Source organism: Desmodus rotundus, chromosome 9 (assembly GCF_022682495.2).
Source record: "Desmodus rotundus isolate HL8 chromosome 9, HLdesRot8A.1, whole genome shotgun sequence".
In the NCBI taxonomy this organism is placed as follows: domain Eukaryota; kingdom Metazoa; phylum Chordata; class Mammalia; order Chiroptera; family Phyllostomidae; genus Desmodus; species Desmodus rotundus.
The window spans coordinates 107,129,563-107,155,476 of record NC_071395.1 but is presented as its reverse complement, the minus strand read 5'-3'; the positions used below and the strand labels follow the sequence as shown (position 1 = coordinate 107,155,476).

The window sequence follows — 25,914 nt, the reverse complement described above, 5'->3', positions numbered from 1 at the left end:
CCAGGAGCCAGGAGTTCTGAGAACCCATCAAACCTTAGTCCACAAAGGAAGACCAGGGGAATCCTGGGGGCCAGGAGGGAGGCGTCCGGGGCTGGCCGGCTGGGGTGGGGTGGGCCAGACTCACAGCTGTCCAGATGTGTGTGAGAGATAACTCTGTTTACTGGGCACCCAGTGGGAGCAGGGCGGAGGGGTGAGAAGGGGCTCCTGTGGCCCATGGGGCGGGCAGATTAGGAGGCGGGGGCATGAGTCAGGGGTTTGCAAGCTGCCCCTGGGGCAAAGGAGCGAGAACCTGGCGCTGTTGGAGCAGGTGTGAGCTCAGCTGGTCTCAGAGGGCACCGCAGCTGCAGGAGTTCCTGGAGGGACCCCAAGCCTCGTGAGCAGGTAAGTGGGACTGGGAGGGGCTGGGGCTGGTCCTGTGGTGCTTGTTGTGAGGGGTCTGCAGCTGCCCATCCTAAACCTTTGCCCAAGTGGGCCCAGGTGCTCTGATCTCCAAGGGGTGCAGGTGGGTGTGGTGAGAACATTGCAGTGTGTGTTGTCACCCCTAAGGGCACAGGCCCATTGGCACCTGCAGTTGGCATGAGCAGGTCGGCCAATATTAAGAAAACTAGCTGGTATTAGGAAAAAGAGGCTGGCACGTGGCAGCAGAGGTGTGTGTGACGGTTGTGTAAATGTGTGTCTGGGCCCCTGGCAGGCTCCCTCAGATCCTGCAGACTCGGGTCTCACCCCCCAGGCCCCTCTTTCCCCTATGTATGGGGATCCCCAGGCCACCTCATCACTCTCTTAGGAGAAAAGTTGTTGCCCTGGCTGGTGTGGCTCAGTGGATTGAGCGCAGGGCTGCGAACCAAAGGGTCTCCAGTTCAATTCCTAGTCAGGGCACATGGCTGGCTTGTGGGCCAGGTCCCCAGTTATTCTCCCTCCTTTCCTCTCTTTCTAAAAATAAAATCTGCAAAAAAGAAAAGTGGTCAGCTGACACTTCTCCTACTGGGTCATCTCAGGGAGTCTATCAGGGAGACCATTGTCCCCGCTCTAGGGAGCATTTGCAGGGAAAGGAGGAGCACCCTCACCCGCTGAGGGTCTCAAAGCACTTAGGCCAATTCTATGGGAACTGGAAGAGTAGAAGGGGATGAAGGTAGTAAGTCTGATCTCAATACCCAGTAGCAATGACAAAAACGCCGGCAAACGTTGACACAGCTCCTATGTGTAGGCACTGTTTTAAATGCTTTAAAGATACACACGGACTCAGGGCTGTAACAGTCTATAAACCCCATTTAAAAAAAAGATTTTATTTATTTATTTTTAGAGAGGGGAAGGGAGGGAGAAAAAGAGGGAGAGAAACATCAATGTGTTGCTGTCTCCCATGCACTGCCCCCCTACCAGGGCCCACCACTCAGGCAAGTGCCCTGACTGGGAATTGAACCGGCGACCCCGTGGCTAGCAGGCCGGCACTCAATCCACTGAGACACATCAGCCAGGGCTATTACTACCCCATGTTATAGATGAGAAAACTAAAGCACAGAGAGGTGGAGTCACTTGCCCTAGGTCACACGGTCACACAGTAGATGGCAGGGCTGGGATTTGAACCCAGAGAGTCCTTGCTCTTACTAACACTAAACTAGCTAATAGCTGTTTTCTCTTCTGGGGGCAACTCAGTCTACTGGTTAGAGGTATAGCTAGAGTCAGGGAGGCCAGGATTTAATTCTGTCTCTGATACCTACCCACTAAGGGCCCAAAGCAGGTAAACCTCTCTGAACCTGTAAAACGGGGCTAATGACATTGCCCGCTTCCCAGAGTGGTTGGGGTTATGAGAGATAAGGTGGCACAGCTCGGTGTAGTGCGGGGCGATTACAGAAAGGTGGTGCTATGCCACCCGGGGGGGCCCTCTCTGTCATCTGGTCACCACCCCCCTCCCCACCAAGCCTCTTCCAGCTGTGCTGCACCTTCTGGGCTCCAGATGCCCCACCACCCTTATCTGGCCTTGCCCCAGCTGGCTGGCCAGCCAGGTGTTCGGTGCGCTTCTTGAGGCAGAGCAGCGACCAGGGACAAGCTCTTATCAGTGTGAGGCAGAGCAAGGCCTGCGGCTGGAGGACGGCTGGGTGTGATGGGTGCACCTTCTAGGGCCCTGGATGAGCACAAGGCACCTCCGTTCTCCCCTCTTCTCAGAACCCTGGTAGGAAAGCCCTCTTGTTACATAGATGGAATGACCGAGACCTAGAGCAGCAACTTTCACCTGCTGGCCCATGGCACACTGGGGTGCTGCAAGACTTTTTAGGACATGCGACACCTGACTACTTAGTCAGGGGCACTGACCTTTTCCCCTTAGATTGTCAAATAAAAAAGGACAACAGCCAGCACAATAGCCGTCGCTGTGAGTGAATCCGAATTATGCCTAATTTTTTTTTTGTCAGATCGGCAAAAAATATATTTTTGGTGTGCCACAGAATTTTAGGAATTAGTTTATGTGCCATGAAGTGAAAAAGGTTGAAAATCGCTGCCCCAGACAGAGTCTGCACGTGCCCAAGGCTGTCTGGCCAGGCGGTAGCAGAGAGGCAGCCTGAATCTCTGGGTTCTCTGGTCCTGGGGGCCCCTCTGACCATCCCCCCACCCCTTGCAGGCCAGAGTCCAAGCCCCATGGGCGGGACTTCTACCGCCTAAAGTTCAGCACCCTTGAGAATTCCAGGGATCTGAGGCCCAGGCAGAAGCAAGGCCAGAGAAGGAAGAAAGAGAAGAAAGATGGCAGAGGCAGGGAAACCTGGGGGGAGGGGGCGGGAAGGGACAGAAGAGGGAGAGAAAACAAATGTGGTCAGGATCTTCAGGGGCAAGCCTCGCGCAGTGGGGGCTGTCTCACGCTCAGGCTCTGGGACACCCCCGTGGCCGTCACTTGCCCTACCCTCACCCCAAAGCAGGGCGCCCTCCCTTTCCCAGTTTGATGGGTTATGCCCTCCACCCATACCACCTTCCTCTGACCCTACTGTCTCCCAACACCTGGGCTCCCCCTTCACTCAAATGTAGCCCTCTCTGGGGAGGACCAGGAAACCCCAAAATGTTCTGCGCCTCACTTAGCCTGTGCCTCCCCTGCAGGGACCCGCAGTGCGGGTTATGCTGGGGGCTCAGATCCCTGTGAATAATTGGACAATCGGGACAGCACCATGGGGGATTTCCAGGTGAGTTCTGGCATCTGCGGGGCTCCTCCCTGGGGGTGCTGGGCACCTGGCCCCGAACTCCTACCTTCATGGGGACCCAGGGAGCCCTTCACAGGCTCACCCTGATGGCCACTTCCTGCAGGAGGATTACGAAGAGGGACTAGAAGAGATTCTAGAGGAGGAGGAGTATGAAGTCCCAGACATCCCTGTGCCTCAGATGGAGGAGACTGAAGGTGAGCCGCATAGCCCTCTCTCTTCTGGGGTGAGGTGCTGAGCCCCAGGCAGGGACATTTGGGGAACCTGTACTCCCCGCTTCTCTGAACTCTCTCCCACTGCCCTGGCCCCAGGGCAGTTTTCCTACAATCCTGGCTGATTGAAGCATAAACAGAGTTTTGTTTGAAATGATCACAGGAGGGGACCAGTCACCCGTCACAGTCACCATACCCCTCAGAGTTATGAGAGGGCAGCCAGGCCTGTCTGGGACAATGGCAGGAGCCCACGTGCCTCCATGCCCATCCAATGCTGGCTTCTAGGCCAGGCCCTGGCCTTGTTCTGGGGACATTGCTCTGTTTGGGGGTCCAAAGGTCCTGAAAAATGAGGGGCCTTGGGGACCCCCAGGGCAGAGAGACATCAGGAAACCTTCCTCCCCTTGTCCAAGGTCTTAGTTGGGGAGCCCCAGGCAGGTACCTATTTACTGTCAACAGGACTTAAGTGCAGGCAATTGGTATTGAAGATAAGAGGTCCCTCTGGGAAATGCGGTCTGGGGGGTGGGGGGCATGTGGACAATATAAGGGCAGACCCCACCCTGGTGCCCAGAGCTCAGCTTGGAGGTGGGAGAAGCTGTGGGCTGGCAGGACTGTTGAGGCAGGTGAGAAGGAAGGGAACTGGTCCCAGAAGGTGGCAAGAGGGGGAGGAGACCCTAAGAGAACCCTGAAAATTGCCACTGAGGTCTCTCCAATCGCCTTGGAGACCATCCTCCTGATCGTCACTGAGGATGGGTCCCAGGGTCCTCACAGTGCTAGGTGCGGAGTGACAGAGCCAGGTGGAGTGAAGGACAGGCATGGGGAGCCACAGCCATTGAGCGGTAGGGGTGGGTTGGGGGTGCAAGGGTCCCAGCAGGACATTAGGCGGCGCTGGCTTCGGAGGCTGATGGTGGGGGGTGCAGGATTGTCTCCTGGCAGCACTAACCAGCCCCTGGGTTTCCAGCTCACCTCACTGAGCCACAGACCACCGAAGACTACTACACCACCACGCATCCAGGCACCCACGAGGTGAGGACCCCCCGCCGCCCCCCAGTCTTCTTCCTATACTGCCCTGGGGACCCACCATTCTACCAGGGGAATCAAGGGGTGGGCACAGCTTCAAACAGGCCACAAACAGTCTGAGAAGGAGTGGGGGTCCTGGGAAATCAGTGGAAGGGAAGAGGACAGTCCCCACTGTGCAGAGAGACCTGGGCCCCCTTTCACGGAGGACGGAGTTTGCAGACATAGTGAAAGTGGCTGCCGGAGGTCTGAGTCCGCAAGCCCTGTGGCCCTGGCTGGGGTGTCAGGAGCTTCTGGGGAGCACAGAAATAAATGATGCTCCCCTCTGCCCAGGCCCCCTTTGTCCCTGCTGGGCCCCCAGACTGTCTTGCTGGTTAGGAAATTTGGCCTGCCCTCAGCTAGGCCTTTGAGAGTGGCCACCTGGCTCCAAAGAAACCTAAGAACAAGCTGAATGACACTCTCACTCAACAGTCTTAGAGGCAGGAGGTGACCCAGTGACCCAAAGACTTCCCTCTCCTTTCACTTTGAAGTGGTCCTGAGGTTCTCCAAATGCCTCTGAAATGGAGTCAGAGAGGCTGAGGGACAGAGACGGAAGTGTGGGCCATACCTCTGGGACCCTCAGACATCTCCCCACACTTCCCGTCTCACTCACACTCCAGGCTGGAGCTCTGGGCAGGCCCCCTGAGCTCAGGATCTGCCCCCAAATGCTCCAGGATCCTGGGCCTCCTACAAACATCTCCCAGAGTCTGCTGAGTGCCCACTGTGCCCTGGGCTGCCAGTCTCCCACAGCCCTGCCCTGAGACTGACGATGGACTAATTTGGGTCTGTGGGGCCACAGGTCTATGTGGAGCTGCAGGAACTGGTGATGGACGAGAAGAACCAGGAGCTGCGGTGGATGGAGGCAGCACGCTGGGTGCGGCTGGAGGAGAACCTCGGGGGGAACGGGGCCTGGGGCCGCCCACACCTGTCTTACCTCACTTTCTGGAGCCTCCTGGAGCTGCAGAGAGCCTTCGCCAAGGGTGAGCCTGTTGGGCCCCCCTGTAACCCCCGCACATGAGGCTTGCTGGGAGGAGGAGGACCATGGTCCAGCTGACCAGCTCACCCCTCCGTGGCCTGCAGGGACTGTCCTCCTGGATCTGCCAGAGACCTCCCTGGCTGGAGTGGCCAACCAGCTGCTGGACAGGTTTATCTACGAGGAGCAGATCCGGCCTCAGGACCGAGAGGAGCTGCTTCGGGTCCTGCTGCTCAAACACAGGTGCCCCTGCCTGCCCGGACCTGGGGTCTACTCCCAAAGGGGCTGCCTCCTCGGCCCCCCTGCCCCAAGCTCTCCCTCAGAGCCCAAGTGCTGCCCCACCCACCAGGTTGGGGCCCACTTTTCTTCCGGGACAGCTCCTGCCTCTGACACCTCTTGAGGGGTGGCCTTGTGTCCATGCTTATATTTGGGAACCTCTGGCTCCCAGGAGGGCAGACTCTCCAGGCCTTTCACTCCATTCATTCTTCTGGCTCCATCTAGTCATTCCAGACAGAGGCCACCCACTTACATCCACTACATCCTTCAGAAGAGGCTGACTGTCCTGCCCCGGGGACTCTCCGGTCTGGTCCCTGGCAAGTCCTAGCTGGTCCCTGCTTATAGCCCATGAGCTCAACTCACTCAGCCCGTGTCCCCTCTGTGTCCTGCAGCCATGCTGGAGACCTAGAGGCCCTGGGGGGTGTGAAGCCCACGGTCTTGACGCGTTCCGGGAACCCCTCAGAGCCTCTGCTCCCCCAGCAACCCTCGCTGGAAACTCAGCTATTCTGTGAACAGGTGAGGCCGTACGGGGGGTGTATGGGGAGAGGCGGGAAGCCTACACCTGAACATGGTTAGAAACAAGAGCAGGGAGGGGTGGAGGGGGCTGGATGTTCCCCTTACCACCCTCCTTCCAACAGGGAAAGGGGGGCACAGAAGGCCGCTCTCCATCCGGAATTTTGGAAAAGGTCCCTCCGGACTCAGAGGCCACCCTGGTGCTAGTGGGTGAGCAGTGGTGCCCTTACCCACTCACCCCTCTACACCCCCTGCTTCCCCTCCTGTCCTGGCCCAGCCAGGCTCTCCCTATTCCTGGACCCCAGCAGTACCCCCGCAGCCCAGCCGGACTATATCATGTCCCCCACCCCATCCCACAGGCCGAGCTGCCTTCCTGGAGCGGCCGGTGCTGGGCTTCGTGCGGCTGCAGGAGCCCAAGGAGCTGGAAGATGCGGTGGAGCTGCCCGTGCCTGTTCGCTTCCTGCTTGTGTTGCTGGGGCCCGAGGCCCCTTACACTGACTACAACCAGCTTGGCCGGGCTGCTGCGACCCTCATGTCAGAGAGGGTAAGGAGGGGCCGGCGAGGGCTTGGGGGACCCAGGAACTGGGTGGCAGTTAAGACCCACTCTCCAGTCTGGACTGGCCCTGGTCACTTTAACGTCACCAGTTTGGCCCATTCAGTCTAATACAGCTGCTTCTGACCCGCCTGCCCCGAGTAACCTAGCCCAGCCCTGCCCAATCTGGCCTGGCTTCATCGGGCCCTCTCCGGTCCACATGGGTCTCCCTGGCCCATTCTGGCCTGGCATGGCCTAGTCTGCTCTGGCTTCACCTGGTCTGCTGTAAGCCACCTGGTTTGCTTTAGTTCTTTCTCCTTTCCTCATTGAGGGCCTTGTCTGCCTCCCCCACACCCTTCCAGAGCGGGAGGTGAAGGAGGTAGGCAAGAAAAGCAGTTCCTAGCCCGAAGGATCTGGGTGAGAGGTGCTTGGGGGCCCTGGCTGTGGACTCCTGGGTCCTTTCACCCAGCAGGCGCAGGCCGCCCTGACCCACTTTCCGGCCCCCAGGTGTTCCGCATGGACGCATACCTGGCACAGAGTCGGGGAGAGCTGGTGCACTCGCTGGAGGGCTTCCTGGACTGCAGCCTGGTGCTGCCTCCCTCAGACACTCCCTCAGAGCAGACCCTGCTCGGTCTGGTGCCTGTGCAGAGGGAGCTGCTTCGAAGACGCTACCTGCCCAGCGCTGCCAAGCCAGACCCCAGCTTCTACAAGGGCCTAGGTACCCGTCCTGCCCAGCCCGAGGCCGTCTGAACATCACAGACTCTCAGACCCCTGCGCCCCCTTGAGCCCCTGGGTCCCCTCTTCCCATTGAGTACCCTGAGGCCCCTTCTCCCTTCCTCATGCCACCCAGCCCCCTCGGCCACTCCATTCCCATCAGGTGATACCCCCTCAACACCCCTCTCCTCACATCTCCCCCTGCTACCCCCTATGACCATGCTCCTGTCCTTCACTACAGATTTAAACGGGGGTCCAGGGGTACCTGGTGGCCCAGATGACCCTCTGCAGCGAACAGGCATGCTCTTCGGGGGCCTGGTGCGTGACATAAAGCGCCGCTACCCTCGCTATTTGAGTGACATCACAGATGCCCTCAGCCCCCAGGTCCTGGCTGCCGTCATCTTCATCTACTTTGCTGCCCTGTCACCTTCCATCACCTTCGGCGGCCTTCTGGGTCAGTACCTCTGTGTGCCCCCCACCCTGTCCTCGGAGCCTCTGGCCCCTATGTGGGCCCTGACTTCCGGCCTCTCTGGGCCACTCTGCCCATGACATGCTCTCCTGGCCCACGGAAATAATCTTCCAACCTTGACCCCATTGTGACTTCTACCCACAGGAGAGAAGACCCAGAACCAGATGGGGGTGTCAGAGCTGCTCATCTCCACCGCGGCTCAGGGCATCCTTTTTGCCCTTTTGGCGGCTCAGCCCCTGCTTGTGGTTGGCTTCTCAGGGCCTCTGCTCGTGTTTGAGGAAGCCTTCTTCTCGGTAGCTCTGTTCTAGCCCCTCTGTGACCCTGTAACTAGGCCCCGGGCCCCCCCACCCCACCCCACCTGATACACAGAGCCAGGCCCTTCTATCTGACCCCAGCTCCCTCTGACACCTGCAGTTCTGCGACAGGAACGGCCTGGAGTACCTCGTGGGTCGTGTGTGGATTGGCTTTTGGCTCATTCTGCTGGTGGTGCTGGTGGTGGCCTTCGAGGGTAGCTTCCTAGTCCGCTTCATCTCCCGCTACACCCAGGAGATCTTCTCCTTCCTCATCTCCCTCATCTTCATCTATGAGACGTTCGTGAAGCTGGTCAAGGTGGGAGTGCAAACGAACATGGGGTGCGCCCGTGTGAGACCGAGCACACATGTGTGCACAGCTTTTGTGTGGCCGTGTTTTCACGGTGTGTGACATGACCACACACATGTTGACACCTGCTGCTGGTATTTTTTCCATGACTGGGCAGTGTGACTGTGCACGAGAGGCCCCTCTGTGCGCACGTCCATGTTCACAACCACACGCCGAGTGACTGATGGGCAAGCATGTGTGTGAGGAGAAAACGGGGAACCGCACGCGTGCTGCGGCAGCGGGGGTTACTGAGGCTCTGCTGAAGTCCCGCTCCCTCTCCTGCTCATGTCCCCAAGAACCACAGGTCCTGTGGATGACACACCCTGCCCCCTCAGCGCTGTCACCTTAAATTGGGTCTGCATTTTATATGGAGGAATGGTGGACACTTTTTGTCTGCCTCTGATTCTGTTGGCTGGTGGGTCTTTCCAAGTCCCTGAAGCCCTGTGCTGCAGCCTTCTCATGTGTCCCAGGCCCTGGGTGATCACGCACACACACACACACACACACACACTCATTGCCTTCACGGCCCACCCCACCCAAGCCTAGCCCAGTCCTCACTCCTGAAAACCAAGCTGTAGAATCCCATTGCGCCTCTGTTGCCACGTCAGTTGAGGAAGAAGATAGGTGGATGGATGATGGATGTATAGATGGATGACAGACAGAGGATGGGTGGATGAAGGGAACAGGATGCCTTGGTTTTCTGCTGCAGATCTTCCAGGACCACCCACTGCAAAAGGATTATGACCGCAATGTGACGACAGAGCCCAAACCTCAGGCTGCCCTGCCCAACACAGCCCTCCTCTCCCTCGTGCTTATGGCTGGCACCTTCTTCTTTGCCATGGTGCTGCGCAAGTTCAAGAACAGCTCCTACTTCCCCGGGAAGGTCAGCATGTAGTCTCCACCTGCCCTTGCCTACACTGCAGCCTGAAGCACCCCTAGCTCCCCCAATGCCATTAGCTTCCCTTCTTACCCTAGATTCTCCTTCCCTATTCCGATCCTCCCTGGCCCCCTCCTCACCCAGGATCTCACTCTCAGGCAGGCCTGTCTCAGTTCCTCAGCATGCCCGGGCTGAGAGCCTAATAGGGGGCCACAGATGGTGCTTGGAAGGGGGTAGAGAAACTGGGGGCCAGGGGTGGGGCAGGTCCAAAGGAAGAAGCAAGGAGGTGCAAAACAGGGCATCAGATGTTGACAAACCCCCTGGGAAGAGTAGGGCCCCCTGGGTGAAGATGGGGCAGAAGAGAGGGCCAGTGGGAGGTGGGGAGCCACTGGGCACTAACTGCTGGTTCTTCCACCTGCCCTTAGCTGAGACGGGTCATCGGGGACTTTGGGGTTCCCATCTCCATCCTGATCATGGTTGTTGTGGATTTCTTCATCAAGGACACCTACACCCAGGTGACCCTTTCCTTCCACCCTCATTTCATGTCTCCAGCTTGCTCCTTCCCCAGAACAGCTTCCCCCAAGCTGAAGCTGGCTAGAACTACCGCCATCTCCTGCCCACCTCCCTTGGAAGCCCCACATTCTTCCCGCAGCCCTACAGGATGCCCTAGCTGAAGCAAGGGCCTGCATCAGTCTGCCCCCTTTATTCCTTAACCCAGGGCAACAGGAAAGAATCTGCTTTGGTGCCAGGCAGATCTGAGTATGAATCTCACTCTGCCACCAAAGAGTTGTGTGAGAAAAATCAAGCCACATAACCTCTCCAACACTGTCTTCTTACCTATCAAGTTGGGAATGAGATGTACGTAAAAGGCTTAGTGTAGGGACTGGGTACAAAGTAGGTGTGCAATATAAGTGAGTTCCCAAGGGTCCAGGACTCTGTCTCCCCCTTTTCCCATCCTCCTGCCCCAGGGTTCTCACCAGCATCCCCCTTCTGCAGAAACTCAGCGTGCCTACGGGCCTCAAGGTGTCCAACTCCTCCGCCCGGGGCTGGGTCATCCACCCACTGGGCTTGTATACCCATTTCCCCATCTGGATGATGTTCGCTTCCGCTCTGCCTGCACTTCTGGTCTTCATCCTCATCTTCCTCGAGTCCCAGATCACCACGTAAGAGCCAGCATAGGGCTGGGCCTGGAGAATCCGAGGCAGAGAAAGGGACAGGTTGTAGGCAGGCAAGATACCAAGGACTGCGGCTAATTAGTCCCAGCAGAACGTGTGGCCTTCCCTACTCGCAGGAATCACGGATGGGCAGGGGCAGGGACCTGACAATGTGTAATTTGGGGATCACTTTTTAAAAAGAAAACACAAAATGAAAACTACAGAATAAGGGGGCAGATCTCAGAAGGGAAGCTCTTCCCGTACCAGTGAAGCTCCCTGAAGCCGACACTCCATCAGCTTCAGAGTAAATCTGCCTGTGGACATTCTAGGTGATGTCTGAAGACATGTCTGCTCTTAAAGTTTGGATTCTCTAGACAGGGCGGGAAGGAAGGGAGCGAGGAACTCCAAGGGAGATGGGCACAGAGGGATAAACTGAGGTGCCAGGAAACTCAAGTAGGCAGAAGGAAGAGGGGAGCTGAGTGGGTGGGGGAGGGAGAGCCCTACTTACCCCTGACCCCCACACCCCCAGGCTGATCATCAGCAAACCAGAGCGCAAGCTGGTCAAGGGCTCCGGCTTCCACCTGGATCTGCTGCTGGTCATTGGCATGGGCGGGGTGGCCACTATCTTCGGGATGCCCTGGCTCAGCGCCACCACTGTGCGTTCTGTCACCCATGCCAATGCCCTCACCGTCATGGGCAAGGCCAGTGCTCCAGGGGCTGCATCCCAGATCCAGGAGGTCAAGGAGCAGCGGATCAGCGGGCTCCTGGTCTCTGTGCTTGTGGGTGAGTGAGGGCTGGCCACACTCTCTACCACTTTCTGTCCCTGCCCCTGGCCTCCAGCACCTGCCCCTTAGGACCCAGCCCCCTCCAGCCCTCCTGATATGCCTGCTGCCCTCATCTCCCCAGTGTGTTATTCACATGATGGAATTGGAGAGGAAACACCCAAGGCACTGAGATGGGGAGGAAGGAGGGCCTCCTCCGTTACTGAAGCACTCTCTAGACAGAAGTTCAGTGACCTGTGGGTTCCCACCCTGCCCTGCTGCTAACTCGATATCCCTTCTTGTCTCTGGGCCTCAGTTTCCCTTTCTGCTCCATTAGAGGGTTCATTAGATGGCCCTGGGGGTTCCCTAGCTCAGCCACTCTGCAACCCATGCAAAGGGCAGGGCCCCAGGCATAGTGTGGGGCCAGGGGAGGAGAAGGCAGAGGGCCTCAAAGGTGATCCGAACCTACAGAAGCCAAGAACCCAGCAAGCTGGGCTTGGTGTGGGCAGCTTGGTGATTGCCAATGGAGAGGGGAGGGACGTTTCTTATAGGAGGCAAAGCTGACGTTAGCTAGAGGCGGGTGACGGAGGCATTCTGGGCTGGGGTGAGAAAAAATGTGGGCTTTTCTGATCTCTGGGTCCCCTCCTAGGTTAAAGGAGTAGGCTTTGAAGTTAGGCAGGCCAGAGCCTGGCTCCCTGCTCTGCAGGTGACTAGCTGTATGGCCGCAGGCAAGTTGCTTCACCTGTCTGTTTCCTCATCTCTAAAATGGAGGTAGTATTGGCTAAAAGGACGCACAGACAGGGTTCCACGTGGCACCTGTGGTTTCATTCCCTGGACCCCGCTGGTGCCAGTCCTCCAGGGTGCACGGGGCTGAAAGCTCCTGGTTCTCCTTGCAGGCCTGTCCATCCTCATGGGGCCCATCCTGTCCCACATCCCCCTGGCTGTGCTGTTTGGCATCTTCCTCTACATGGGGGTCACATCCCTCAGTGGCATCCAGCTCTTTGACCGCATCTTGCTTCTCTTCAAGCCACCTAAGTACCATCCGGACGTGCCCTACGTCAAGCGGGTACAGGGCCCTCCGGCTGCCCAGCCCTGGGTGGAGTGGGGGCGCTGGGTGCCGGAGTAGGGCAGGCGGTGACCCCAGCCTGGGCCCACAGGTGAAGACCTGGCGCATGCACTTGTTCACGGGCATCCAGATCATCTGCCTGGCAGTGCTGTGGGCGGTGAAATCCTTCCAGAGCACCTCCCTGGCCCTGCCCTTCATCCTCATCCTCACAGTGCCCCTGCGGCGTCTCCTGCTGCCACTCATCTTCAGGAACCTGGAGCTCCAGTGTGTGAGTGGCTGCTCCCCACCTCCACCCTCAAGGCCTGGGGTAGGAGGGAGGGTGCAGAGAGAGCAGGAGCTGGGAGGCAGGACTCCAGAGCTGGCACAGGGAGGGTGCATCAGAAGGGGTGGGTCTCGGAATTAAGGAAGGCAGAGAGCAGTGTGTTTCAGGTCTGGATCTGGGGCCTGGGATCAAACCCTGACTCTGCCGCGTCCTAGTGTAAGACCTGGAACTAGCAGCCTCATTCTTCTGTGCCTTGGGTTTGCTCACCTGTAAAAGGGGTCGCAGCAGGGTTGGTGAGGGGGTTAAGAGGCACACAGGGACTGTTCCACATGAGCTGTCCCAGCCACTGGGTGGCTGGTCCTGTGCTCTTCCAAATCATTTTGGAAGAGTCGCTCCTCCAGTATAATTCTTCTAAGATGTGACGCAGGTCCCTGTGGGGTGGCCTTGGTGAAGGAGTCCCCTGCCTGCACTCTGCAGGTCCATGCCTGCAGAGGGCATCAGATCCCCAGGGGCTCCCCAGCCTTTGGGAATCTCTCACATTGACCAAACCTAGGGGCTGCTGAGCAGGACTTGTCCAAGGTTCAAAGAAAGCCAGGCACTTTCCTAACTCCAGAGGTACCTCTTGGGGCTGGGGTAGGGCTCCTCTGGCCCCTGGGCCACTCACCCTCTCTCCTTCCTACCCCGCCCTCCAGCTGGATGCTGACGATGCCAAGCCAAGCTTTGATGAGGAGGAAGGTCGGGACGAGTATGACGAGGTGCCCATGCCCGTGTGAGCAGAGGGCCTGGGCCCCAGATGTCGCCACCACTCCACTGCTCTGCCCTCTCAGGAAACAGAAGTTCAGGGGCAAATCATGGACTCCCACGTCCCTCCTGGGCAGCAGCTGAGGCCCCAAAGCTGTGGGTGGGGCAAGGATGGGGTGTCTAGGAAACCTTCCACAATGGGTGGACTGGCTTTTCTGGCTGGAAATGGCCAGTAGAGCCCACATTAGGGCATTCATGTTATAGCGCCTCCTGCTGCCACACTGCCACATGGGGATACCCTGCTAGGAAACTTAGAGCTGAGCCCCACTTCCTCAGGACAAAGACAGGGGCACTAGTGAGGGAGGGAGTTGGGAGGATGGGTTCAAGTTCCCCACTTGCTGTGTGACCTAGGGCACGTCCCTTAACCTCTCCAGCCTCTGCTTCCTCTTCTGTAAAATGGGCGTCTTGATAACAACACCCCCATTGCAGGGTGGTTACTGAGGACTAAAGGTAAATGTGAACAAAGGGCTTCGTAAACTCTGAAAGGACTATTAGGCTGTAGCCATCATTCTTTTCCAAGCCTGCCCAAGGTCACACAGCTCCTGAGCCACACAGCTGGGATTTGAACCCGGTCTCCTGATTCTCAGGCCAGAGATCTCTGCTCTACTGCAGTCATCCACCTTTGCATGCTTAGCAATGCCCCTGCAGACTGTCCCTTCTCCTTCTCTGCCCCACCACCTACCGAGGGACCCTTTTCTCCGCAGCAGAGAAAGGAGTCCTGGGGAGGACAAGGTGTGGGGGAGGAGATAACGAGGGATGGGAATCAGGACTCCTACATGCTTGCTCCCTTCCCCGCTGCTCTCATTCATGCACTTATTCATTCATTCACTCCACAAACATTCACTGAGCCCCTCCACCCTGTGGACACAGTGGTGACTGAGACAAAACCCTGCCCAGAAGTGGGGAGTGATGGACAACTCACAGTCCGTTCTAGATTTGGATGGGGGGTGGGAGGAGGGAGGGAAGTTTGTAATTTATTGATTGTGTATTTTCTCAGAGCTATCATTATACTTGTACTTGGGCTTCACACACACTGAAACCCACCGTTAGAGACCCGCTGCCCCCAACCCCACCCAAGCTGAATCTTGAAGAAAACCCAGATTTACCAGTTGGGGTAGGAGACAGTGGGTCCTGCAGAATATGGGCAAAATCTATTTTTTTTAAACAAAAATATGCCCTGGCTGGTGTAGCTCAGTGGATTGAACACCGGCCTGCAAACCAAAGGGTTTGATTACCAGTCAGGGCACATGCCTGGGGTGTGGGCCAGGTCCCCAGTAGGGGGCGCACAAGAGGCAACCACACATTGGTGTTTCTCTCCCTGTCTCTCCCTTCCCCTCTCTCTAAAAATAAATAAATAAAATCTTTAATATAAATATAAAGAGTTGAAAGAACTGGAAATAGTAAGAGATGGTTGAAACTGAGATTCATGGTATGACAGAAAAGAAAGGAGGCTTTGGACTCCTGATGGAAAGCCTGGGGGTACATCCCTGGCGGCTGACAGCTGCCTCCCACCACTTCACTTTCTCCACTTCTGTAACAGGGGAACGATAATGATAGCAATCTGTAGGGTTGTCATAGGATTAAATGAGACAGCACTGGTAAAGACTCTTAACACAAAGCCTAGCCTCAGGCCCCAGGGGAAGAGCTCAATAAATGTTAGCTGCTGGTTTTTTCTGCCTGGGATGTCTCTGTCCCCTCCGTTTCTCTGTACCTTGCACACTGGAAAAGGAAGTCACCCACCCCACCCTGCAAGCACCCTTGCCCTCAATGCCTGGGAACAGGTTTTGCCAATAAATGCATATATGGTAGAGTGACCACCTTGCTGGAATTCCCCTCCTGGAGTCAGGGATCCGAGGGGTCTTGGCTGGACCAGGTGGACATGGTATGTGTGGTGTGGAGCTGGTGCAGGGCTGTAGCCCAGGGGGTGAGGGGCAAGGAGAGCCAGGCTGGGGGGTGGCTCTGGAGCTGGGGAGGGCAGGACTAGTGGCCCCCAAGCTCAAGGGATGGAGAGGGCCAGCCCAGAGTGAGGGGCGGAGAGCAAGGGAAAACAAATTTACACTCGAGACACCCCTCCTCTCCAGAAGAAGCAAGAGCCCCAGAGGCGGGAGAGGGACTGTAAAGAGGCCCCGTCCCTGACCTTTGGACTGTGGACCACACATCCCTTTGACAGTCCGTCCCTTAGCCTGGACTCTTCAAGCTGGGCGACTTCGCCGAGAGGGATCAGCGGAGAGGAAATGTGATTGGCTGTCAGTAACACAGGAACAGCATCTTTTGACCAACTTCCCACTAACCCCCACTGTAATCCCCTTGGAGACTCTGTCCCCACAACCCCCGCCCTCCACCCCCAGCTTCTTTCAGCAATTCCAGGGAGCTGCTGGGCCAGGTATCAACCGGGACTGGTGCAGAAGATGCCAGGACATACTCCCTCCCCACCCGCCCCAGCCTTCCAGCGAGAGGTTGGTGCAGGGCTGGCCTGCCTGGCTTCCTTCCCTGGATCTATATTTACTTGCTGCCTATCCCCAGCTGACCCCTCCCAGGCTGGCCAGGACAGCGGCCAAGGACTGGAAGTTGCTGGAGCCCCAGGCAATCCCAGCCACCCACCTCCCACACACAGCAGCTTCCCACTGCATCCCAGGGCTCTAGCCCTGTCTGGAGCTTGCCAGTACCCCATTCCCAACCGTGAACCAGGAAAGCAGTAGAAGAATGCGAAGACCACAGAAATCAATCAGGATCTGACTTCCTTCCTGGCCGGGGGGCCTCACTCCGGCTGCATTTCCTGCCGCCCCCCTCACACCCCCCCCCCCCCCCCCCCCGCACAGATGCACAGCCCCCTCTCCCTGCATTTCCTCTCATGGAAACTCCCTCAGCCTAAAGTAACTGCCATAATGAGGTCCACCCTTCGAGGTGAACACAAGGTAACCACACTCCTGGTAAGGGAATAATTCAACAGAAGCAGAAAGCTCTAAACCTGAAGTTTTTGCAGGACTATCTATGAAAGCAAAATACTAGAAAGAATGCAAACTCTCACAAATAGAAGAGCAGTTAGTAAATTACCCCACATCAATGTAACGGACCACAGGCAGTTCTTAAAAATAATAATGATGATGAAGAAGTTGTTGGATCAGCTTGGTACAATCAAGCTGGGTGTCTGAGGCCAAGTGATATGGAGGCCAAAGCATGTGAGGCCAAGGGGTTCGTAATTCCAGCTTTGTTTAGTAGGAATCAGACAAAGAACCTCCTCTCTGAGCTCAGTTTTCCACATCTGTAAAACGCAGATAATGAGATTAGACACCTAAAGGTCCTAGCCCAAGACTGGCATTTGGTGAACAGAAGTTCATTCCTGTTACTGAAGCAGGGCACAAGGTGCTGTAACTGTCATGGGGACATCTATGCAGGAAAGCGTGGTGCGCCGGCTTTGACAGAAGAAAACTAACGTACCACGGTGGGAGAATTATAGACGGTATCAAATTATCCCTCTTCTTTTGGACTTTAGGTGCAGAGGGTTAAGTTTATGATTCTCCTCAGTTTGGGGCAATTATCATTGAGCATGAATGTGTCCCTCCCTCCCTCCTTCCCTTCCTTTCTTCCTTCCTTCCTTCCCTTTTGTCCTGATTCCCTACTTCTATTTTCTACCCCTCCATAGACAATGACTCAAACATGTTTAATGTTCGTCTTCTTTTTTTAAATATATTTTATTGATTATGCTACTATAGTTGTCCCATTTCCCCCCCTCCTTTATTCCCCTCCGCCCTGCACACCCCCTCCCACCTGCATTCCCCCCTTAGTTCATGTCCGTGAGTCGTACATATAAGTTCTTTGGCTTCTGCATTTCCTATACTATCCTGACCCTCCCTCTGTCTATTTTTTTACCTACCATATATGCTACTTATTCCCTGTACCTTTTCTCCCATTCGCCCCCACTCCCTCGCTGATAACCCTCCATGTGATCTCCATTTCTGTGATTCTGTTCTTGTTCTAGTTGTTTGTTTGTTTTAGGTTCCATTACTGATAGTTGTGAATTTGTTATCATTTTACTGTTCATATTTTTTATCTTCTTTTTCTTAGATAAGTCCTTTTAACATTTCATATATTAAGGGCTTGGTGATGATGAACTTCTTTAACTTGACCTTATCCGGGAAGCACTTCATCTGCCCTTCCATTCTAAATGATAGCTTTGCTGCATAGAGTCATCTTGGATGTAGGTCCTTGCCTTTCATGACTTTGAATACTTCTTTCCAGCCCCTTCTTGCCTGTAAGGTCTCTTGAGAAATCAGCTGATAGTCTTATGGGAACTCCTTTGTGAGTAACTGTCTCCTTTTCTCTTGCTGCTTTTAAGATTCTCCCCTTCTCTTTAATCTTGGCTAATGTAATTATGATGTGCCTTGGTGTGTGCTTCCATGGGTCCAACTTCTTTGGGACTCTCTGAGTTTCCTGGACTTCCTGGCAGTCTATTTCCTTTGCCAGATTGGGGAAATTCTCTTTCATTATTTTTTCAAATTAGTTTTCAATTTCTTCCTCTTCCTCTTCTCCTTCTGGCACCCCTATGATTCAGATGTTGGAACATTTAAAGTTATCCAGGAGGTTCCTAAGCCTCTCCTCATTTTTTTTGAATTCCTGTGTCTTCATTCTGTTGTGGTTGAATGTTTATTTCTTCCTTCTGGTCCAAACCATTTATTTTAGTCCCAGTTTCCTTCCCGTCACTGTTGGTTCCCTATACTTTCCTTTATTTCACTTTTCATAGCCTTCACATTTTCCTCTATTTTGTGACCATAGTCAACCAATTCTGTGAGCCTCCTGATTACCACTGTTTTGAACTGTGCATCTGGTAGCTTAGCTATCTCTTCGTTGCTTAGTTGTATTTTTTCTGGAGCTTTGATCTCTTCTTTCATTTGGGCCATGTTTTTTTGTCTTGGAGCACCTTTTACGTAGTAAGGGGCGGAGCCTTAGGCGTTCGCCAGGGCAGGGCAACCCTCGTGGCTGCGCTGTGACGCTACATGTGGAAGAGGGGTCGAGGGGGAACATTGCTGCTTGCTCAGCTCTGCAGGGGCTTTCAGTCACTCCTGCCACTATCCACAAGCAAATTGGGTCCTTCTGGTGCTTATTCCCAGGTGAGTGAGTTTGTGTCTGTTCAAGGACCCTGTGGCTCTCTCCAACGAACTCTCCTGTGAGGCTGGGCATTTCCCCCGTCGCCACAACTCCGACAGGTTTTACCAGTCAGAGGTTGGAGGCTTTATTTCCCTGGGCTGGGGCCCTGGGTTTCGCAGTCTGTCTCACTCCCCAGTCGTTCCTCCTAGTTTATCTGAAGCAAATGTGGGGCTACTGCTCACAGCCTTGCTATGAGTCCTCTCCCCGCTGCTGCCCATCTCCACCCCTCCTATGGTCTGGATGAATGTTTCTTCTTTATCTCCTCAGTTATCAGACTTCCATACAGTTGGATTTTCTGGCAGTTCTCATTGTTTTTTGTTTTTAAACTCGTTGTCCTTCTTTTGGTTGTGCGAGGAGGCACAGTGTGTCTACCTTCACCTCCATCTTGGCCAGAAGGCTTCTAATGTTCATCTTCTTGTGTGAACATGTTCTTGAAAATATTTATCATTGATATTGTTTGAAATTTATTATAAAAGTTTAATACATACACCAAAGTAGAAACAATAGTACAATAAACCCCGATATACTCAACTCTCAGACTCAATAATTACCAAGATTTTACCTTGAAGTTTTGCTTAAATCTTTGTCTAAACTATGTATTTGTTTCATCTTTCTCATTTTTCTTTTCACTGAACTAAATATGTTGAAGTCCTTCCCTTACATCATGCCATTTTACCTGTATAATTTTCAGCTATGCATCCCCTCCAATGCTGAACATTTTTTTACCTAACTGCAATACCACCATCTCACCCAACACAATTAGTATAATATCTAATATTCAATTTATAATCAAATTTCTCAAAATGTCTCCTCACAGTTGGTTTGTGATGTGTGCGTTCCTGTGTATTTCTATACATTATCACCATTGTGGTGTAGGCCTTACTCTGTTGGTCCTCTTTTCCCCCAGCCCTACGGCTTTAGCCAACCAGGTTGCTCTGTGAACGTGGAGTTGCTTTAACTGCTGCGTGGTTCTCTGTGGGGCATCCCCCACCTTTGGCCTCTCCACGCCTCCAGGGAGTGGCCCCACTGCCCCCGCTCCCCTCCCGCAAACAATGCTGCAGTGCCGTCCTCATATGGACCTGGTGAGAATGTCTTTGGGTTATACACCTAGGATCCAGGAGTAGATTTACTAGGTCATAGGATATAAATATTTCTGTCTCAATTTGACGAGATACAGCCATACCTTTTCCTACAGTGCCTGTACCAGTCTATGCTCCCCTGGGCAGGGCAGCATATTCCTATATTCTCATATGAGTGACATTATCCAGAAGTCTGATCTTTGCTAATCTGACCCAGGTATCATCTCATTATTGTTTAACTCGCATTTCTCTGATCACTAAAGAGTTTAAGCATCTCTGCATTGCTGATTATTCTTTCAGATTTACTCTTATACAGTCTTTTCGTATTATTTGGTCGTATTTTAATTGAGGTTGATGCCTTTTGGATGTTGATTTACAAGAGATCCTGGAAGATGCTGTCCTTTGTTGATCTTAGGCCTCACAAAAATGTTCTCCCATTTTGTCATCTTGCTCTTAACTTTGTCTGCCTCACTGAACAGAAATCTTTCCTGTCGATGTAATTAGATATACTCAAGAGCCAGAGTCTGGACTTGATTTAGTAGGCACTGGGGAGACATTGCAGGTTCTTGAACTGGGGAGGGACGTGAAGTGATTCACTTGGGAGCTGTATACAGGAGGGATTGGCTGCAAGGAGGCAAAATGGGAATCATCATGTAAGTGAGTCAATAGCAGACAGGTGGACATAAGTCCCTATTGTCATAGGACCACTAGTCAGCATGGGAGTCAGGTGTTCAACAAGACTAATTACTCTTCTGCAGGGAGTGGTGGGAGCAGAAGGGGGAGAGGGTTAGGCAAGGATTCCTGGAGACAGAGACATTTGCTTTGACTCCTGAGGGTAAAGTAAGAGCCAGCCCAGTGACAAGAGAGGGGAATGACTTGAGGGAATAAGGGTTTGGGAAATGGAAAACATCCAAGAAATATCCTGAGGATAAAGTAGGTGAAATTGCTCAGCGAAGTCAAACGACGTGGTGGAAAGCCTGCTGGGTTGGCAGGCTGCACGGTGACTTCAGAAAGTTGTTTCTTGCCCTGACCGATGTGGCCCCGTTGGTTGGGCGTCATGCTGCGAAGTGAAAGGTCGCTAGTTCGATTCCGCGTCAGGGCACATGCCTGGATTGCAGGTTTGGTCCCTGGTTGGTCCCCAGTGAGGTAGACATCTCACATTGATGTTTCTTTCCCTGTCTTTCACCCTCCCTTCCCCTCTCTCTAAAAATAAATATAAATAAAATCTTTTTTAAAAGAAACAAAGAAAGAGCGAGCCCTGGCTGGTGCAGCTCAGTTGGTTGGAGCGTCATCCTGTAGACTGAAGGGTCGCTGGTTCAATTCCTTATCAGGGCAAATGCCTGGTTTGTGGGTTCGATCCCTGATAGGGGTGCATAGTAGAAGGCAAGCAATCAATGTTTCTCTCTCTTTTTTCCCTCTCTCTCCTCACCCTCCTATAAAGCAATGAAAACATGTCCTCGGGTGAGGATAAATTTTTTTTTTTTTTAAAGAGAAAGTTGTTTCTATCCCAGGCACCTGGGCCCAAGGCCAGGTGACAGAAGGTGAGGCAGGAAGGGCTGGTAAGGAAGCAGAAGCAGGAGGTGGGCACCATGGTCCGGGAGCTTGGCAAGAACAGGACAGGGAGAGAGTGTCCAGCTGACCTTTTCCAAGATGAACCAGAGAATGCTTTGCAGGCTGAGGGGACACATACATAGGCATGCAAACATCTCTCTCTTTCCTATAAAACATATCTTTATATGTTCAAGTTTCAAAAAGGATGTATTTATGTTATGAAACACTTACAATTATGGAAATATTTAACACACAGAATAGAAGCCTCCAATAACCACGCCCCCCCAGTAACCGCTGTTCATAAGTTACAGCATGCTCCTCCAGATTTATTTATATGTAACACTAATTTACATATATTTTTTAGTAGGGCATATATCACTTTTAACAGAGTTTCAAGTGCATAAAGCCAAAACTAACGGAACTGAAAACATATATAGATAAATCCACAATGAGCAGGAAACTGCAGTCACTGTCTCAATAATCCATAGAACAAGTAGACAAAAAATTATTAAGACTATAGAATACCTGAAGAGCACTATCAACCTACTTGGCCTACTTTATATTCATAGACCATTCCAACCAACAATAGCAAAATACACATTCTCTTCAACTGCACATGAATCACTCATCAAAATAGAACATACTGTGGGCCATAAAACAAACCTTAGCAAATGTAAAAGAAATGAGATCCTAGGAAGTGTACTCTATGTTCACAACAGAATTAAATTAGAAATCAATATCAGAAAAATGCCTGGAAAACTTCTAAATATTTGGAAACTAAGCAAACCACTTTTAGATAACTCGTAAATCACAGATGAAGTCATAAGGGAAATTAGAAAATATTTTGAACTGAATGAAGATAAAAACATATCAAAATTTATAAGATGCAATCAATCTGTGCTCATAGGGAACATAGTATTAAATAATTAGGTTAGAAAGTAAGAAAAATTTCAGACCTCCAGTCAAGATGGAGGCATAAGCAGACAAACTTCACGTCCTTGCACAGTCAGAATTACAACTATATCGCAAAACAAAAAACAACCAGAACTGTCAGAAAATCAAGCTGTATGGAAGTCTGCCAACCAAGGATTTAAAGAAGCGACATCCATCCAGATGTGTAGGAGGGGCAGAGTTGCAGAGACAGGCAGAGAGGCAGGTACAGAGACACAGTGTGTGGCACACACAGGCAGTGGCAGCCATGGAATGGGTGGTCCCACACTCAAGTGTGATGGCTAAAAATTGAGAAGGCTACCTTGGGAAAAAGTGATCCCAGCGTCAGGCCAGACTGCACATCTCAAGGTCCCAGCACCAGGAAGATAAATCCCCATAACGTCTGGCTGTAAAAACCAGTGGGGGTTGGGGTGGTGGAAGAAATTGCTCGATTTTCAGGAGAGTCTATTTAAAGGACCCACATGGACTTAGATGTACGCAAACCCACCCACTCTGGGATTAACCACCAGGGCAACAGCTGAGAAGTGGGTGAAGTGACTGGAAATGGGGTGAGTGCCAGGCAAACCTCCAGAAGCCAGGCAGCAGCATTGTCCCCTCTCCAAGCCCTCCCCCCACATAGAGCCAAAAAGCTGTGAAGCAGGTTGCCCTACCCTGGAGATACCTAAGGTTTCACCCCATACAATTTACAGTTGCCTTTTCTAAGACAGGGAATCAAAGCAGCTCTTCCTAATACACAGAAACAAACACAGGGAGGCTGTCAAATTGAAGAGACAAAGAAATATTGCCCAAATGAAAGAATAGAACAGAACCCCAGGAAAAGAACTAAATGAAACAGAGATAACCAATCTGTCAGATGCAGAGTTCAAAGCACTGGTGATCAGGATTCTCAAAGAACTCACTGAGTGTGGCAACAGCATCAGGAAAGAAATGAAGGTTACACTAAGTGCAATAAAGAAAAATCTACAAGGAACCAACAATGGGAGGATGAAGCCGAGAATCAAATCAACAATTTGGAACACAAGGAAGGAAATAGCATTCAGTCAGAACAACAAGGGGAGATACCTGGCTGGTGTAGCTCAGTGGATTGAACACTGGCCTGTGAACCAAAGGGTCTTGAATTCGATTCCCAGTCAGGGCACATGCCTAGGTTGCAGGCCAGGTCCCCAGTAGGGGGCACACAAGAGGCAACCACACATTGATGTTTCTCTCCTTCTCTTTCTCCCTCCTTTCCCCTCTCTCTAAAAATAAATAAATAAAATCCTTTAAAAAAAAGAACAACAGGGAGAAAAAGGATTTCAAAGGATAGGCTTAGGAGCCTCTGGGACAAGTTTAAATGTACCAGCATCCTAATTATAGGGGTGCCAGAAGGAGAAGAGGAAGAGGAAGAGCAAGAAATTGAAAACTTATTTGAAAAAATAATGAAAGAAAACTTCCCTAATGTGGTGAAGGAAACAGACATACAAGTCCAGGAAGCCATACAAGTCCAAGAAGCACAGAGAGTCACAAACAAGTTGGACCCAAAGAGGACCACACCAAGGCACATCATAATTAAAATGCCAAAGGGTAAAGATAAAGAAAGAATCTTAAAAGCAGCAAGAGAAAAGCAGAGAGTTACCTACAAAGAAATTCTCATAAGACTATCAGCTGATTTCTCAAGAGGAACTTTTCAGGCAAGAGGGGACAGGCAAGAAGTATTCAAAGTGATGAAAAACAAGGACCTACAACCTAGATTACTCTGTCCCGCAAAGCTGCCATTTACAATGGAAGGTCAGATAAAGTGCTTCCCAGACAAGGTAGAGCTAACGGAGTTCATCATCACCAAGCCATTATTTCATGAAAGGTTAAAGGGGCTTACTTAAGGCAAAGAAAAAGATCAAAACTATGAACATTAAAAGGGCAACAAATTCACAACTATCAACATATGAAAGCTTATGTACCCTGAGGAACTGAAAGCAGGGTCTTAAAGAGATATTTATACACCCATGTTCATAGTAGCATTATTCACTAGAGCTAAAACATGGAAGCAATCCACGTGTCCATCAATGGATGGCAGATAGGCAAAATGTGGTATGTACATACGACGATGTATTATTTAGCCTCAAAAAGGAAGAAAAATTTTTTAAAGATTTTATTTATTTACTTTTAGAGGGGGGGAGGGAGAGAGAAAGAGAGGGAGAGAAACAGCAATGTGTGGTTGCCTCTCACATGGCCCCGACTGGGGACCTGGCCCACAACCTACGCATGTACCCTGACTGGGAATCAAACCGGTGACCCTTTGGTTCACAGCCCACACTCAATTCACTGAGCTACACCAGCCAGGGCTAAAAGGAAGGACATTTTGACATATGATACAATATGGATGAACCTTAAGAACATTATGCTCAGTAAAATAAGCCAGTCAGAAAGAGACAAAACATATGATTCCACTTATATGAAGTACTCAGAGTAGTAAAAAATTATAGAGACAGAAAGTAGAGTGGTAGTTGCCGGGGCTGGAGGGAGGAGGAACGGGGAGTTACTGTTTAATGGGCACAGAGCTTTCGTTTTACAAGGTGAACGTAGCACGACACCATGAATCTACTTAATACCATGGAATGGTGCACTTAAAATGGTTAAGATGGTAAATATTACACTGTACGTATGTTACCATACAAGTTAAATAGTCATATAGCAAGGGGGAAAAAAAAACCCCAAACAAAGAGAACATCGAAAAGGAATAGAGGAGTTCTGGTTCTGGTCAGGCAAGGAAGCAGCTGAGACATCTTCACTCCGTCCTCCCAACAGGCAGAAAGCTGAACAAACTGGAAAATCAACAAGTCTTCTTAAGAGATACCAGAGAAGTGAGGCCACAGGACACACTGCTGCCCCTCAAATGAGAGCCAGCCAGCCAGATACAGAGCGTCGCCACTTCCATGGGCGGAAACCTCCAGCGGAGCCAGTGCTAGGGGAGGAAAACCTGAGCTGTGACTGATGGATGCACTGCTGGAGAATTCTGCCTCTCAGACAAGCACGGGCATGTCTGAGAGTTCAGAACTCCAAGGGGGCCCTGGCTGCTGCGGCTCAGTTGCTTGGGCCTCTTCCCGCAAAACGAAATGTCAAGGTTTCCATTTCCAGTCAGGAGAAGCAACCAAATCGATGTTTCACCCCCTTTCTTTCTCCCTCCCTTCCCCTCTCCCTAAAAAAATAAAATAGCCCTGGCTGGTGTGGCTCAGTGGACTGAGTGCCAGCCTGCGAACGGAAAGGTCACCTGTTTGATTCCCAGTCAGTGCACATGCCTGGGGTGCGGGTCCCTAGCTGGGGACATGTGACAGGCAACCGATCAATGTATCTCTCACACATCTGTGTTTCTCTCCCTCTCTTTCTCCCTCCTTTCCCCTCTCTCTAAAAATAAATAAATAAAATCCTTTAAAAAAATAAACTTAAAAAAAAAAACCCTCAAGGTGGACCCAGTCATAGAGGGACCCCAAACTTCTGTGAATTTTATCTCCAGGAGCTCTACCACATCCTCAGTATGAACATCAGAGAAAACACTCAACTTCTGACAGGCAGAAGGGGAAATTTTTTTTTTTTTTGAAATATGGCACAGCATTCTGTTCTTTCTAACAGGGCTTGCCCTCAGGAGAAACTATTTTTCCAGAGCCTAACCTGCAGGGGTTTTATCAGGTCTAAACCTCACCACAAAGGAAAATATCCCACTCCAGGCACTGACA

The 25,914-nt window shown here is 52.2% G+C and overlaps 1 protein-coding gene across 1 annotated transcript; it reads left to right on the top strand.

Annotated features, from left to right (window-relative positions):
* Positions 1–214: 214 nt before the first annotated feature.
* On the top strand, positions 215–14,857 carry SLC4A1 (solute carrier family 4 member 1 (Diego blood group)). The gene is made up of 20 exons (XM_024553875.4): positions 215–381; positions 3,079–3,161; positions 3,283–3,373; positions 4,347–4,411; positions 5,241–5,421; positions 5,522–5,657; positions 6,083–6,206; positions 6,329–6,413; positions 6,563–6,747; positions 7,243–7,453; positions 7,691–7,903; positions 8,063–8,211; positions 8,333–8,527; positions 9,267–9,440; positions 9,860–9,949; positions 10,431–10,597; positions 11,118–11,371; positions 12,246–12,415; positions 12,507–12,683; positions 13,370–14,857. The coding sequence occupies exons 2-20, from the start codon at positions 3,147–3,149 to the stop codon at positions 13,448–13,450; spliced, it is 2,763 nt and encodes a 920-aa protein (XP_024409643.2). The 5' UTR covers positions 215–381; positions 3,079–3,146; the 3' UTR covers positions 13,451–14,857.
* The last annotated feature ends 11,057 nt before the right edge of the window (positions 14,858–25,914 follow it).

Coding starts and splice junctions, on each gene's coding strand:
- SLC4A1 (XM_024553875.4), top strand. Junction 8,212..8,332: donor TTGAGGAAGCCTTCTTCTCG/GTAGCTCTGTTC, acceptor TGACACCTGCAG/TTCTGCGACAGGAACGGCCT. Junction 9,950..10,430: donor TCAAGGACACCTACACCCAG/GTGACCCTTTCC, acceptor CCCCTTCTGCAG/AAACTCAGCGTGCCTACGGG.